The 17080-nt window shown below is 41.1% G+C and overlaps 1 protein-coding gene across 2 annotated transcripts in view; it reads right to left on the bottom strand.

Annotated features, from left to right (window-relative positions):
* Positions 1 to 14804, bottom strand: part of zmp:0000000755 (phosphofurin acidic cluster sorting protein 2) — a 47637-nt gene extending 32833 nt beyond the window's left edge. Inside the window, exon 1 of one of the 2 annotated variants that reach the window (XM_034609666.1) lies at positions 14459 to 14804. In XM_034609666.1, coding sequence (XP_034465557.1) covers positions 14459 to 14676 — 218 coding nt within the window. In that variant the 5' untranslated portion in view covers positions 14677 to 14804. The remainder of the gene's footprint in view (positions 1 to 14458) is intronic. The other variant, XM_034609665.1, reaches the window with a different exon arrangement.
* Between the last annotated feature and the right edge of the window lie 2276 nt (positions 14805 to 17080).

Genomic DNA, 17080 nt, shown 5'->3' with positions numbered 1-17080 from the left:
AAACAACTTATCAGCCATTACACTCAAACAGCCGCGGCCAAATATTTGGTTTCAGATAAGAGGCCTGTGATTGTGGGTAGTATGGCACAGCGTATTATCTTATCTCGGCTGCTTCATCCATTTTCTCTACAGTAATAACAAGGAGGAAAAGTAAACATTTGAAGCTTTCATGTTTCCAGTGGTGTACAAGTTTAACATTTCATCATTTAGGCATAAAGCTTTCCAGATCAACTGAGTCACAAGTGACAAAACGGCTCCAGATCATATAAATACCATATCATTTACACACAGTGTTTCACAACTGTTTCAGGAGACAGTTGTGTCTCAACCAAGAAAGCCTCTCCTTTCCAGTGCAGACTCGATAACTTATCCCACCTGTATTGAAGTGTTGCTGGAACATCAGAGGGAAGCAAATCAGTGGTGGGAAGTGGATTAAAACGTGGACAGCAGGGTCGAAGTCAGAGATGAACACATTCTGCACAGCGAATAATCCTTTGTGTTAGCCCCTTTCTGACCTCACCCTCCCCCTGAGTCAGCCTAGATCTCTTTAACCCACACAAACACGCACAGAGGCCTCACGCAGTCTCCTCTGGAGTCAGGTCTCAAAGAGAACTTCTGGCGCGACACCAAGCTTCAGTCAGTCGAGTTGAGTTTGGCTCTTTGGTAAAACGATATGTCTGTCTGAAGACTGTTTATGTGACAGAAGACAATTTATATTACACCGACATCACAAGGTATTTCAAATATTTAAACCCAACTCTGAAATCAACTCCCTAGGCCCTTGGCCTCCGCTTCACATTTGAAAGGATGTGACTAGATGCATCTGAAGAAATAATCATTTAGGATGAAGGCGAGAACACTGATACCAGATTCAACTATGGTTGTGAAAAGTCATGACAAAGCCAGAGCAGAAAGAAGTAATTCACATACAGATCTTTCTTCATATCATATGAAGGAATGCATTCAGAGCTATACATATTTAATGTTTCCACAGTGATAAAGCTGTGTGGAACTTGTAGAGCTTTAGTTCATTCGACAACAATTCTAGATCTGGTGCAAACAACAATACAAATCCCACCTCCATCAGCATCTTTCAAAGCCAACAGTTCAAGATGTCCCAGAATATACGAGTACATGGCTATTAGCTCTGTGCTATTTCTGGGCCACTTTAGTGACAGCAGCTTCTCAAATAACTTAACGATGGAAACACTGTTAAGTTCAAGAGCCTACAAAGAGACAAGTGCTACAGCACTCATCCCATGGCAATACTTACAATGTTAAGATAAGTGACAGTCATTGAGTTGGCAATTTCTACGTCTTTTATCAACGCTTACGTTCACATTTGTCTCCGTTGTAGAGATTAAAGCACAGTAGACGTTCCTCTGTTTCTACTTTGCACAGATATTTCTGCTTCCAATAAAAACAAAACCATCTTTACATTCATGGGGCCATAAAAAGGTTTATCATGCAGGCACGGACATGGGTCCGGACTATAAATGAGCACGTACGAAATCAACTGAGAGGCCAACCAACCCTCTGAAATGAACGATATGCTACCTAAACAAAACAACACTTTTGTAATTCTTTCCCCCTGGTCAGCATTCTAGTTGATGTTTTGCCAAATCCATGACCTCGGATCACTGCACAGCAATTGTCAGAGGCACAAAGTAGGGGGAAGTGGACGATGGATGATGAGCAATGTAACAGAGAGCTGAATGAAAAAGACACTGTCTATGTTTGGTATGTGCTGGGGGGCTTCCAAGCGAGAGAACAAAAAAAAGGACCCATGCTTCTACTGCTTTTAATGTACTATTTCTCATATTCTCTGCTTCAGATGTGAAAGAGGTCACAGTCTTTTATTAAAACATGCTTCAACATTATGCTCTGCATGAAATTCTTGCATGCTACTAGTGGCTTGTATGTGGGAGACTGACAAAAGCGCCTTTCTCTGCAGTCCAGGCTCTCGCAAAGGAAAGCCCTTCCACTTTGTTCATTCATAATGCTATTATTTGTTCATATCTAGTTGCATAATTTAGCCCAAATAAAGGGTACGCTGGTCTAAAAGCTACTTCTTCTGAATATTTCATTCACCTACAGGAAAAAACAGGAGCAGGTCTATTCACGGTGAGTGCCATCCTTTAGCACTTGTGAGGTTTTCTCTGATAGCAATGCATGGAACATTCCCTTTATTTATATTGTATATTTTTCCTTCATGGCCTTTTAGCTGGAAATTATATGCAAAACAAAGCCTGACATTCTCAAATCCACACCCTCTGGAATGTTCTAAATAAATCTTCCCTTTTAAATTTCAAATTCACAAAGATGGGAAAACAATGCAAGTTACAAAGCAGAATAGATAGAGAGGGAACAGAGAACTAGTAACTAGAATAATGGAAGATGTCGAAGAACATTTACATTTAGAGTTGGGCCAATCCAGTTGATATCTGGTGCCAAAACTGACAGAATTCACTTTTAGACGTCACTGATCCACGTATCAGATCGAATTGTAAATGTGTCAAATGCCCATAGCCAAAATGTTGTAGAGCAATAGATTGGTTATCGAACAGCTCTACAAATATATCTAGTTGTCCCTATTCTCTTTCTAATTTTGAGCTCTTGAATCTAATCACTATTCAAGTCTTTCAAAAACATTTAAGCCATTGCCATATCAAATTCGCAATTCTACATCTATTTGTATGCGAATACATTATTTGCTCATGTGTGTTATCTACTTTATAAAAGCTTCATGTAATATTTAACATTAAATACGGTTTAATATTTAAGAGGAGCTATCGGTACTAAGTCATTGCATCTCTATTCAATGTTTGAGTCACATCTATATTATGAGTGACACGGTCTAATCCAGAAGACTGAGCAAGTTGCTTTTAACAAGTTAAAACAGTAGGATGTTCCATAAGAGCTTAGCCTGCACTTAGGCTTGCATGCAAAAGCTATTTTACCCCTTGAATATCTGGTTTGGTGTGACAGATGGCCATATGCTGGTTGGGCTTTAATTCCCTGAATAAAATCTTACTCTCAAGGCCACTGGGAAAGAGGAAGAAGAGGCTGTGAGCCAGGTGCACAAGGGCAAGATGTTAATTTGGTCGAGACTGAGTTCTGTGGCTATTTAGTTTATGTGTGAGACACAACATATTGTCCACAATAGCAATGTTACTGAAAATGAAGTCAATCAGACCTCTGGATTAGAAAGTAACCTTCTGGTGTGCCAAAGAGCTTTGTAAATCCACAGTGTAATTCTCATAATGCAACACAACAGATGGTATGCACTCATTAATCAAAACAATACAAAATATTTAGTAATGAGATGGCAGCTTAAGCTTGGCCAAAAGTCATATGATTAAGCGCGACAGAGACTTTACAATGTTTTGTAGACATGGATTAAGTCTTTTGAGTAACAAACACAAATAACCCTGTGGGCTTAAAATGTGGCTTTGATTATGGATTCAAATATTGCTTGATACTGTATAGTAGTAAACATTTTTTAATATCTAATGAAACTTGTCCTGTAGTGTAACCAACAGCATTCTGTTGCCAAGCTATATGATCTGTATGCTCAGTGTGTTTCTGCAGCCATATTCTGGCCAAGCCACGGTTAAATGCACAACTTCCTGTAGTCAGTCGCCTTGCACCAATCGTGTTTGGAATAGGTGACAGAAACTTGAGTACCCAAGGAAATCTACAAATAAGGAACCCCACAGAGAACAAGCTAACTCTTCAAAGCCATGACGTTTAAGTTGAAAACATAATCCAATGACTAACCAGTAATTAAAATTAAATTATTATTGGTTTTTAAAGTATTTTGAAGAAATGGTAGACTTTATTGACTATGAGTTGTGGAGGACTGGCAGTAACCACACCACCTGGCTACAATATTTTAGATGCAGCCATACAACATCCCTCTAGCTATTTTCTAAAATCCCACATTCAACACGTAGTTAGTGTTAAGTCATTATTTGGATGGATTTTAGCTTAATTGAAGTAGAGACAAGAGTTACAATGGAGGGCAATTTGGTGCAACAGGAAGGCAGGACAGGTGTCGTCACTCAGGTATGAAACCACCCTGAGGGAGGTGTTATGAAAAGAAAAATGGATAGGGGAGGGAATAAACTGGTCGTTTCCAAGAACGCAAGAGTAGAGGATGCAATAGCTGCACTCAACTCGAGTCTGTCATAATACTCTGAAATATGTTTTTTGTGAACTCTGTGGTCCTGAGGCTGCCCCGTGCTGAGAATATGACTGCTGTGGGGATTACAGACACATTTTATGTAATACTACACAGGGCTGGTACATGAGAGCTCAGGGACAGATTTTATCTCACTTTGGCAATTTAAGCCAGCGCTTTCCCCTCAAATGCCCATTTGAGCAACAGTTATATCTGTGGAGCATGAATCAGAGGTTTGGCCACTTTGCTCTTGCTGCGTGGTGGGTGGTTTGGTTGAATCCTTCAAAGCCTTCTCTCTAATAATGAAGAAAGCTGTGTACGTTTCCCATTGAGAAATACAGGCCAGAGTCTGAGTTACAGAAAAAGTATGAGGCGGAAACAGAAAAAGAGAAAATGCAAGAATGGGATGATCTTATGGGGTCCCTATATTTTAATCACGTAGTCCAGCACACACTGATGTCACAACCTAGTGACAAGATTTGTGAATCAGTAATCGATGAGGACTATATTCATAGTTCACTATAGCCGCTCCCTTTCAGGAGCATGGGCTCCCAATGGGGTTCATCTGTTTTTTTAGCTTTGTTTTCAACTCTTCTGCCTCTTTAATATCAATTAAATATTCAGGAACTGTCGGCTTTTGTTGCTCTTTTTGCAGCGTTAAACAGGTCTTTTGTTCAGCCCTAACCACAAACTGATGAGGTCAGCAGGCCTGTGTTTGTATTGGCCACGGAAGACAAGATCAGACCAGACATGGCATGTTTACAGGACAAGCCAGAGCAAAAGACGCCTGGACCAGTTCAACTACAGTACATCATAAATAGAGGTAGTATGACAGATTATACCTCTCAAGCATGCAGAAAATTATGATCTTATCAGTTTATATACGATACATCTTTATGTTCACGCCTATTGCCTACTACATCTAGTGACTTCCAATTTATAGTACAGTAACCAGACCAGCAGATACAGGTAAATCCTGAGTGTCACAGCCTCTGACATGGTAACGACTGAGCTTTAAAATCCTATTAAGGTGGATGGTCTGCCTGGCAGTAACGTTCCTTTGCCTGGAGTCTCCTGGTCGGATCAAAAGCTCAAGAGCAAAGCCTTGTTTAAAACAATCTCTCTGTCTAGGCTGCTGACCAGAATGATTCAAACACCAAGAAGGATCAAATCAAATATTGACGGGAAAAATGACATTGAAAGTTTAAACATGAAAAAAACAACAATTCACTCTTCATGATTATGGAGTCCAAACACAAGGTTAAAGCGAAGACAGCATCTTGTCAATTTTTTAATTGCAGGACAATTACTTTGCTGCCAGAGGTGGGTGCATAATAATGAAACCCAGTGATTACTCTGCTCACTGCTGAGCAGAATAACTGTGATTATCATTTCAGTTATTATGCAACCCTACTAACAAGGAAATATTTGGTATTGCAAAACTGTGTAATTAGACAGTAAAGACTACGTCACAATCCAGTATTTTTGGCTTGAGGATCCTATAAGTCCCTTTACAAATGACTGAAAAGTGATTCGTCATAAAAAGCCCTGAAAAATAGGCTGGATAGTGCAAGAATAAAAATTATATGATAGCGAGGAAAGCCAGCCAGACCTTTGCATCGACTCCTGGAGTTTTTATACATCTTAAGCTTTTAAGCTGTAGTGTTATCATTTCATTCATCCGTGAGTAGGCTAGGGTCCACTGCGGTTTTCATGACACAAATGTCATAATCAGAGGGTGTGTACAGATATCTATGTTCTCTCCTATTTATTGTGTCCATACAGATTTGTCTGTGCCGTAATGCAGACCCACAATAGGGACCAGTTGCACACTCGTCCAATCTGACTCAAAGTGGTACAATTACTAGTCATTGTGTTGGATTTACAATCCACCAATTTTAGGGGCAAAGCTTGGGCAGCTCTGATATGAATATAAATTAGAGAATTAATTTGTAAATGTTTGGCCAAAATTAAGAAAAAACGAAGAGCCTCTATGACCTGGGAAATAAATTAGCTAAGCTCAGCCAAGCAACTATCATTCTGCTTTATTTTCTCATGACAATTTTCCTATTTCTGAAATATCAACTATTGCTGTCCGCACTACTGGTTTGTATAGTTATGCTGTTATTGCACTTCCAGAATTGCAGCCCATTATACTCTGCATACACATCTTGCTTCTCTCCATCTCCATGCAACATTCTTTAATATATATGGTTTGAAAAGAGCCGCTGCAGAGGTGGACATTAAAACCCTGGAGTTTTTGAGAGGATGAAAAGAGTCGCACATTGGTTGTGTGGGCTAATTGGGCAAAGGCACATGTAGAGCAAGGGGGCTCCAGACAGTTCAGACTCTTTAATCTGTGATTAGACATTTGGGCAGGGCATCCAGCTCGATGCTATTCAAGTGTTGGCACTCAAGGGGCTGAAATGTCCTTAACTAGAGAGCAAAGGGAAAACTATTGATTCCTTTCTCTGGATTTTATTCAGCCAAGTCAAGGACAACTGGATTTGTGGGAATTAAAAATGATCTTAAAGTGGAGACAACAGAATTACTGAGATTTTATCATTAAAATAATCATCTGACTGGTGAATTTTTACAGTTTTATTTGGAGTAATTTGGTGAGTTTCAATAAATATTTGAGCTGTCACCAATAATTCGTATGCACTTTATTTTCTCTGCATCACCTAACGGTATGTTTACAAGATTGCACTCTGCTAGAATATAGCACAGGATCGCTGACTGCCATTCATATTACAATGCTTCATGTTTTCAAATGGTCAGTAATGTGCTCTCATTCATCCACACCACAGTGTTGTGTGTCTGAAATAATGGTGTGCATGTTGTTGCTGCTGGCACATACAGCTCAGGAAATGCCTGAATGGGAGAGGTGGGAAATAAGTAGAGCAAAAACAAGAGAGAAAACGAGTTGAGAAACATTGTCCCAAATGTGCTTATTTTGACAGGATCCTCCCTGTGTCAGTGGACAGTTTCCTCGCCTCACTTGTTGCCTCAGGAAGTTGGATCTCGTCACTAGCTGAGACCCCAGTATCCACCCACACAAGAATCTGGCCTTTCTCCCATTCTGAGGTCCAGGCAGGGGGAAACCAACCTTTCTTCCCTTTGTGGGGAATTCGACATGAGTATTCAGAGCATGGCCGTTCGCTGTGGAGCTCTGGGCCAGGTCAGCAAAACTTTTCAACAGGGTGAGCAATCCATAACACTAATCCTGCTTACCCGACCCACCCTACCCATCCCTATTGTTGGTCAACAACAGAATACAGAAGGGGCTCTGCAGAAAGGCCTGGCTCTGCTGCCCCAGCAGCTCTATAGTTGCAAGGAATGTGAAACGTTTCCCAAGGAAATTCCTCCTCCTCCAGGAAGACAGGGAAGGAAACCAACAGACGTTTGACACATTTCAGGCAGTGGGAGTGAGCATGAAACAGAAGAGAGTGAAGGTGCTGATTGGCCTGCTGTTAGCAAAGTGTGTGAACTGCATGGTGAAGCAAGGAGTGCGTATACTGAAGGCCAAGCATTCCTAAAGGTCTGTCTAGCTCTCATAAATTTCTAAACTTATAAATATAAATTCATACTTTTTTTCAGAGAAATTTATTAAAATGTCCCCAAAATTCCTGGATCTGCCCATTTTACTTGATCTGGACAAAATAATTTGAGTTTTTTTCCTGGCCCATGCTCCATCCATCCACCAAATTTGGTCCAGTACCATTTGTGCAATCTAATAGACAAAAACAAACCATAACCTCATTGGCTGAGGTAATAAATGTTTCTGAAATCTCAGGGGCCTATAAAAATATTTTACTAGCCCCAAAACGTATGTTTTATTTCTCTACATTGGCTCCAGTGAAGAACAAATGGCCAGTAAAAAATCTCTCAATTCTTTTACCATTATCAGAAGTACAGCTGCTTAGAAATGAGAGGTTATTCCTTTAAGTGAAATGATCTGCACTGGAGCCCGTCCATGTATCCATGGTGGAAATAGTTTCTCCAGTTCCAGTCCCTAAAGGCAAATTATACGACTCTAGAACGACTATTGCACATTAATACTATGCCAGTTAACGACAGGGCTGTTTTAATTAATTAACAGAGCTTAGTTCATCAACATTTCAAGTATTATTCCTTCACTTAACATATCCCAAATAGAGAACAATATGGTAATTTTTTTACCCAAAATGATTTAGCATTTACAAAAGTGACAGAGGAACAGTAGAATTAAAATATGACAAGGTCCTATATACTAAGCTGCTTGTTTTACTTTGACATCACAACAACAGTCACTTCCACACCTGTACATACTACATCAGTTGTCGGTTGGGTTAGTGTAGCGAAGCAAAGCCTGCAGACAAGTCGCAGACTGACATGCAGTGCTGTGTCACAAACCTGAAGGCCACTGAAGAAGGCCGATGTAGCCTAGTTTATGATTCCAAAAGGAAGCAGAGGATTAAGCAGACGGTGTCTGTGTGTAGCATCAGATTACTAGCTCTTCTTTTCCTGTTATGAAATCAGATTACTGCAGCTCCCCTGCTATGAGAAGTAATATCCAACCCTTGAGATGAAGGGGTTACAGGGGAGGTGAAAGGGTAAAGTGAGCTCATATTATGTGACGGACAGGCCGTCTTTTTTTGTATCCCATTTGACTGGTTTCATCTTTCAACAAACAGAGAATCAGACATTAAATCAAAGAGCTTAAGGCCAAGGATGATACAGAAAAACAATTCAAACTTCAGTCCCCAAAGGACTTCGTAGGTTATTTTGGGGAATATTGTGCAGGTTATTTTGGGGGAAATTGTGATGCATGTCAGGGTGTTTTTAGGCAATGAAACTGTGGGAGCAAGTGAAAGTTACACACACACACAGTTTGTCATGGAAACAAGCAAGCATGCCAGTATCACTGTGATTTACAGTATACTAACATTACCACCAACCATGCACTTTTACATGGTTACCAACCTTAATTATTCCAGCACGAGCAATAAATCTGTATGCTACAGCCTCTGTAGTAGTTGTGTTTCGCAGCAGAAACGTATTTGTCAATCGATGACTTTTGTTTCATCGTTTGTGTTCCACTGAAACGTTGCACACTGTACAAAATATTCACTTGTGCTTAGAACATCAGGGAACTGCCTTGCATAGTCTTTAGCTTTATTTTTGTTGGTATATGTGAGACGATCATGTCCGAGTCTGCACAAAAAGGAAGCGAGTTAGGACTATATGGAGATGCTGTATGATAAATTCCAGGGTGCACGGCAGCATAAAGGATGTATAAAGACTTGTAGCTGATGGCTTCATCCCAGGTAACAATGTGATACTTGCTCCAGTCCAGGCCTGGGTTTGTTTTTTGTTTATCTTCTCTACTTGTTGACATACACAGCACACATCAGTTTGATACACCGTACAGATTTGGGCCAGAGGAAATAAACATCTGACCAGAGCCAGCAAAGTACACTCAATTACTATTGCGATAAGGCTCTGCAATTCACAACAGAATAAGGTCATCTTGGGACTCCCATGAATCAGGCAGCCAGAAAGAAGGATGCTCTGCTCCAGGGAGATAAACGTCAGAGGGAGAGAGGAAAATATGTTGTTTTGTAGCTTGCAGCCACACCTTTAACCTTAACCCCTCTCAAACGTAAAAGACAGATATACATTCAGAGTAAAAATATCATGGTATGAAAATGGAATTCAAAAGTTATCTCTTGAAAACATTTTTTGCTCAGTGACCCACATAAGACTGTCATGTTTATATGTAAGGCCTGTGAATTGTGAACAGATGTCGATCACAACAACTCCCCTGCCATTCTGGAAACAATGCAGCCTGGCCAGCTTGTATGGCAAACACGACCAAATTGCTCGGTTGCTCCCATCATGTCAGTGACGAGGGTAAAGGTCACAACCTCCAACCCGAGGTTGTAAAAGATCTTTGAACTTGGTAAGAAACCAAACCTTCTCATGCTGCTACACATTATTTATTGTAAGTAGATAAACATAGCACCATGATGCTGACCTCTGCATTAGTATCATTCCTGCAAATACCACATCGTTCCCTCAACAAATGCCTGCCATGCCATAGTTTTTAGACAGACCACTTGGATTTCCAAGCATTCCACTTAACTTTGCGTATGTATATAATGCAAAGTCAATAACTCTCTCTGTTTTGGGTTTGTTGACCCAAGAGACAGTTTTAGTGTACTTCGCTATGTAACCATGTTTGTGACCACTAAGTATGTTGTTCACACATCTGTCAAGAGAGGGAAATAATACCTGTGGGAAAAAAAGCTACTATACTTAAAAAGGTCCAGTGTGTAATATTTAGGTAAAAGGGAATTCATCTGACAGAAATTGAATGTAAAATAGACCTAGTTATATTTTCACTGGTGTGATTCATTTAAATTGTAGCAATTGTTGTTGTTTTTTGTTTATCAGTAGCCCAATCTGCACAAACTAAACACCTTTTGAGTTTCTATGACAACTGAAGGCTACCACAGGTTGTCTTTCATGTTTGGAAGGGGAGGGTGAGGAGAGGGGTATTCAGCTGCAACATGCAACTTCACCACTAGATGTCCCTAAATTCTACACACTGAACCTTTAAACATGTGCACACTGAAGCCAAAAGGTCAAAGAACTCAAGCTTGTACTTCACAGTATTATGCTACAAAAGCATTTGCAACAAGATCATCATTGTCATATTAAGCATGGACAAAAATTAGTGGCATATTTCTTTGCCTGGGTTGCAGCCCACACCACCAAGTGAGCTAGTGGGACCCCCAAGTTTTTTTAACAGGGGCTTGAGTCCTCCTGCAGCGGCCACAGGTTTGTTTATTTCAAGTATAGAGTTGCTCTCACTTCAGCTTCCTCACATTCAAGGTAACCCCATTTAGTATCCTGTTTGAGGTATAGTTTACATGTATCTAACATGGACATTCAAGTCTTATCTTTCAGAAAGAAATCATTGAATTATTCCTCCTGTACATTTTACCTTGTAGCTATCTCTGGTTACTCAGCAACAAACAATGCATTGGTCAGCTATTTGTTGAGCCCCAAGCAAGGAAAAGGCAGCAGTGTTGCCAACACCCCCTGCAGAGGTTTTTGTGTTACTGTAGAATTCAAGATGGTGAAAAAGCTCAGCTTATATGAAATTAGATGGAGCCTCAATGACACATACTGTATTAGAATCATTTGAAAGTGGCAGACTGGCAGGCATGGCAGCGCTGGAAACAAAACAATGTTTATCCAACTGTTCCAACAGGCATGCTAAGGATAGAGCTCCCACAACACTCGTCTGGCAGGTAGAAACCAGTCAAATACTGAAACACGCACAGCAATAAAATTGGATGCGCTAGATAATGGTTGCATTTAGATATAACAAGCAATCGATGATAATAAGAGAATGAGTAAATGTATAAATAACAGATAATATATATCTCTATGAATCTTGTGATCTGCGTAGTAGTTAAGAAGTACAAAAAAGAAGAAAAGTGCTTTCTATGCCATAATTGTGTCAACAGCAAAACTGTCAGGTACCACAACCCCATGCTGAAAGCCTGTACAAAAGCTGACAACATATTTTCCATTGTGGATAAAATATTTTCCCCTGAGCATGGCTCTCAAGACGGCTGCAAACTAAGACTTGGAGGATCAATTTCTAAAATACAGCTTCTTGCAATAATTAACCAACAACAGCTGTGCGTCATGTTTTAGATCACCACAGTAAAAAACGTCAATTGCTCCAAGCCCTGTGGCCTCATTTGAAACCATGCCACTTAGCTGGACACCCACATTTGCTAAGAGGCTAGTGGAGGAGCAAACAGCTGCACACAAAATGGCCCACCCCCTGAAAGAATGCCAAGGCAGAATCCCCAAAACAGGCTTTGGGTTGGGCTCCATGCAAGACCTCTCGCACCAGTCTGAGATGAGAGAACAGAAACAGTCCTGGCAAATTACTTTGAGAGCTGCTGTGAACAATAATAACTCCAAGCAATCATGTCGACAGGCCTAAATAAACAATTCTGTCATACATCATCCGAGAAAACTTATATTACATATAAGATCCAACAAAGTAGCCCATCAACAACGACTTGTGTCGAGCAGCTACTGCAGTCTTGTGCTGAACAATGACTGGTATGCCTTTACTCCATACCTCATTAATAATCCATTTCATCCTCACCCTTATTCATCTTTGATACAGCTGCCTGTATGTCATCCTCTACAGAGAGAAGGCACATAGTGCAGAGGCAGTGATGTGGGAAATCAATGTGCCATGTGTGCGTCACTCTATAAATGCACAGACATGTCCGCGGCTTTTTCTGCTACAGCCAGTAGCCTTAAAACTTAATGGACACAGCTATCTGGAGTACCTGATTCCATATGTTAGAACCAGGCACATGTAGTTGCTTGTACGTACATCAGTTTTATCTATTGGTGACTGGAGACATGACCTTGAGAACCACAAGTGTTTCATCCCAGGCAAACATCAATGATGTTTCAGTTCTATTGAGGCCAATCTGAGATAAAGGTCACAAAATTAAATCGTCCTTTTTCAGGGATAATATCAAAAAGAGAAATAATTCCTGAAAAAGGGCAACAAGGACATAGGGCAGTTAAATCGTCTCAATCTATTTCACTTCAGATGAGCTGATATACAAGAATATAATATCAAATTGTATTTGTATAGCCCATATTCACAAATCGCCTCATAGGGCTAAACGATGTGTAACAATCTCTGCTCTTCACCCTTGACTAGAGTAAGAAAAAAACTAGCCACAAAAACCCTTTTAGCAGGGGAATAAACACAGAAACCGCAAGAGAGAGACGGATTCCTCCCCCAGGACGTACAGATCGGCAATAGATGTCGCGTGTAACAGAGCATGTCCACAAAATAACAACATTCACAAGAAAAGACTGTGTCTAACATAAATGGAGAGCCGTATTAATGTTTAAAGTATTAACACAGAAGAACATGTCTGACAGAGAGGAAGGGAGCTGCAATGCCAGTTGTAATGATACATTGCCAGTAACACTAGCATATGAGGGCAGGCATGTTGTGTATATTTATTAGCAATCTAGCAATATTCAAACAGAAATTTGACCACAATCCCTGTGAATTAATCATGTTTTCCTCATGTCATGCTTCACATATGCAGACACTAAAGAGCCTGCCGGCAAACACACACACACACACACACACGCACACACACACGCACATCGACTGTGGAGGAAACCCTCCCCACTGTAAGCCCACTTTTCTACCAATGAGTGGAACAGATCTAGGTCAACGCTGATTAATGTGCCCACAGATCCCAGGAGGCTTCTGGTCAGGTGGCAGCCATGCCTGCTCACTGACGATGAATACTAATGCGGGAGTATTAACATCGCTGACTGTCCTCTATATCAAACGGTGTCATCAGAACAGCAACGGAGCCAATGGGGACTCTTGCATTTGCAGAAGAGACGATCGTAAAGAGTGTAGCCCTCTGCTGTGTCAACACCAGAGTGTGTTGTTTGTTGTGGTGCCTGTGTGTGTCTATGTATGTCAGTTACCCGTTATAACCACAGCACCGAGCACCTGAGCATTATAATGATGTGGGTCTCAAATAAGCTGGCCTGCTGCAGAAAAGCCCATCGGCTCATGACACACACACACACGGTGCTGCTGACGGATGACATGGGTGCATGCTGCTGGTGAGACGAGCGGCGTCCGTGTCACCGCATTTAGAGACACTTGTGTCGGCATTAGGTGGCTTGCATTCCGCAAATCAGTTCACACGCGGGTCAGCAGGGACACAGCAGAATGTGCCTGTCGGGAAACTTTAAAATACGACGCAGCAACGCAGACGCCGATGAAGTAGTTAGCTAAACTTTTATAAGCTAGTTATCATAACGGTGAAAATATAAATGAACCCACCGATTGTTAATTACTCACTTGAGAGGGAATGTATGAGCTGCTGGTATGAACGTGACAATTTGGTGTTTAAGCCGACTGTGTCTTTAAAGGGCCAAAAATAAGAAAAGTGTCAACCGCTTTTAGCACGAAACATGAGAGGAAAACACCAGCGCTGTTTGCTAGGTCGCGTTAGCATTAGCTACCTTGCTAGTTAGCTCGCTAGCCAGCCCGACAATGTTTTGGAAATGTGTTGCAGCTCGAGGGCGTTGTTTGTCCAACATTAGCCTGATGTTTGTCAAACTGCGCGCTGATTTGTTCACACTGCTGCTTGTGCTGTTTTTGTCTTTTTACACGCCAACACACAACAATGTTCACGTTACCTCGGGACGCAGCTTGGGGATGATCGGTCTATCTCCCAGGTCGCGAAGAGGTTCATGGGTACGGGCATGCTGCCGGAGCCCGAGCCCAGCAGCACAGCCCCGGCTAACGCTCCGGCCGGGAGCATTGTCGGCGCTGGTCCGCCGCCGCCGCCGCCGCCGCTGCTCGGGTTCAGGAGAGCGGCCCGGACGACTCCTCTCTCTACAGCCGCCGCCATCATCACCTCCACCGCCTGGGGAGCAGCTCTAGCTAAGTGTCGGACAAACGCGGGAGCCGCTGCACTGTGCGCTGCCTGCTCCAGCTCCTCTAGACTCCCAGCTCCGCTCAGCCGCCTGGAGATGCTGATAGGCGGGGCGGGGCGGGGCGCGTCACTGCTGATAGAGGGCAGCACGTCCCAGCTTCCAGGGAGGGACATCTGTACTGGGGCCCAGCACACTACTATACTACTGTAGTACTTTATATACAGTCTATGGGCCCAATACACTACTATACTACTGTAGTACTTTATATACAGTCTATGGGCCCAATACACTCAACTGTAGTATTGTATATACAGTCTATGGGCCCAACACACTACTGTAGTATTTTATATACAGTCTATGGGCCCAATACACTCAACTGTAGTATTTTATATAATCTATGGGCCCAACACACACAACTGTAGTATTTGTATAAACAGTTTATCGGCCCAATACACACAACTGTAGTATTTTTTATATACAGTCTATGGGCCCAAAACACACATAACTGTAGTATTTTACACACAGTCTATAGTCCGAACACATACAACTGTAGTATTTTTCATATATAGTCTATGGGCCCAAAACACACAACTGAAGTATTTTACATGTTTAACCATGATGATCAGGACACACTGATTTGATTATTTCACTTTTCATATTCAGAGGTAGATTCAAGTGGCTGCACAGGGACATTAAAATCAACACAGTCAGAGACAAAATTAAAAGAATTAAAAAAACACAGTTTATAACTAATTTTAAGCAAAATAAAAGAGAATAAAAATACTAGAGATTAAAAGAGTAGAATCAAAGAGGTAAATAGATAATAAAAAAGGAGGTAAAAAAGATCTGTTAATCTGTAAAAAAAAAGTGAGTAAATCAATACATATATAATGGATAGAAATGTGTAAAATAAAAATAAAACATAGTATCAAACATAATGATGGTTTGACCTTAGGACCTCCTCTGAGTGTATTATGGGCCCTCTTCTTTCTGAATACATATACATAACATTACCATTTGCAGGTATAAGACTATTCACTGATATTCAAATGTAATCTTCTCATGAAATATAATTGTTGCCAAGCAACACAATACACACAATACATGCAAAGCTTGCTGTAGTTCCAGACCAATAAATCTTTATTTTTACTTCCACAGTCCACTTTGAATAAACTGCAAATTAACTTCTATGTGCCAAGTAAAGTGTGCATGTTATAGAGGCGTTGTTCTCTAATATTGTGTTATATATTTTATTTAAGAGTGAAAAATCTTGAAATGGCCCAAAACATTACAATGTTTTAAAACTGTTGGATCTTTATGAAGGAGCTTAAAATAATAACATGGAGCCCAGGTGAGCACAGGTGAAATCAGGATTGACAAAAGTAAAAAGCATGAATACTATTAGTGTTCAACATAGACTGTGCATAAAATCATGGCAGCACCTTTAAAGTGAAGCCAAAGATTATATATCGCCACCTGGTGGCTAGCGGCCTTATGAAAATCTATCCTGCCTCCTCCATGTTAGCAGATAGGACATGGTCCAAACAAAAAAATATCAAATACATTTATCTCAAACATGGTCTCTGTCATTGTAAGTCATTTTTATCACACTGATATATCTTCAAGTCAAAGTTTTTCTGATGAATTTGTTTTTAATAAGTTATTTAGCTATAACAGGATGAAACGTCATGATTGACAGCTGAGACTGACTCACGATTGGTTGAGCGCCTTTATCGGCAGGACCTTGATACTACAGCTCCATTCCCTAATCAGTAATACACAGATATGTTGTCCATCTTTATGTACTGTCAATTGTTGTTCTTTGTATGTGGTGTGGTCAGGCTCAGTGTTGGTGCACTGTCCAGACACCCTGGGCCATTTGTTTCACTACCTCTGACGTCACCTCCTCTTCCTGGCTGCCTACTCACACCCAGATCTTCTTTTGATACCTGTTTGCTTTTTCAAGTCATCATTGGAGTCTCTCAGACTTATGAAGGCTCTGCATTTTGCCACCTTGAGTTCCTTTAGAACTGATGATAGAGGGAGCAGTAGGTGCCCAGACCAGACATAGATGCCCAGTGAACAGAAGCTTTGGGGATTCCTGACCATTTCGGAAGGTGCTTGTTGGTTTTCCTCCCAAAACAGTAGTCGTCAGGAACTGTTAAATTATCAAGAATCTGTGCAGAGGGCCACAGTGGTACAGCAATCTGCCTACAGAATTAGTTACATGCTGTTAGTGAGTCATTCAACTATTTTTAGAGGTATCCTATTGGGTCGTCATAAATGGATATGCGGACCTCAGCCTGAACTTGGCGGCTGGACTTGCTGGTAACATTGCCCTCCTGGATCCCTTTACTTTTGGACTACCCTGGCCTTGAAGGA

This window comes from Hippoglossus hippoglossus, chromosome 15 (assembly GCF_009819705.1).
Source record: "Hippoglossus hippoglossus isolate fHipHip1 chromosome 15, fHipHip1.pri, whole genome shotgun sequence".
Lineage (NCBI taxonomy): Eukaryota > Metazoa > Chordata > Actinopteri > Pleuronectiformes > Pleuronectidae > Hippoglossus > Hippoglossus hippoglossus.
This window is presented reverse-complemented; position numbering and strand designations above follow the sequence as displayed.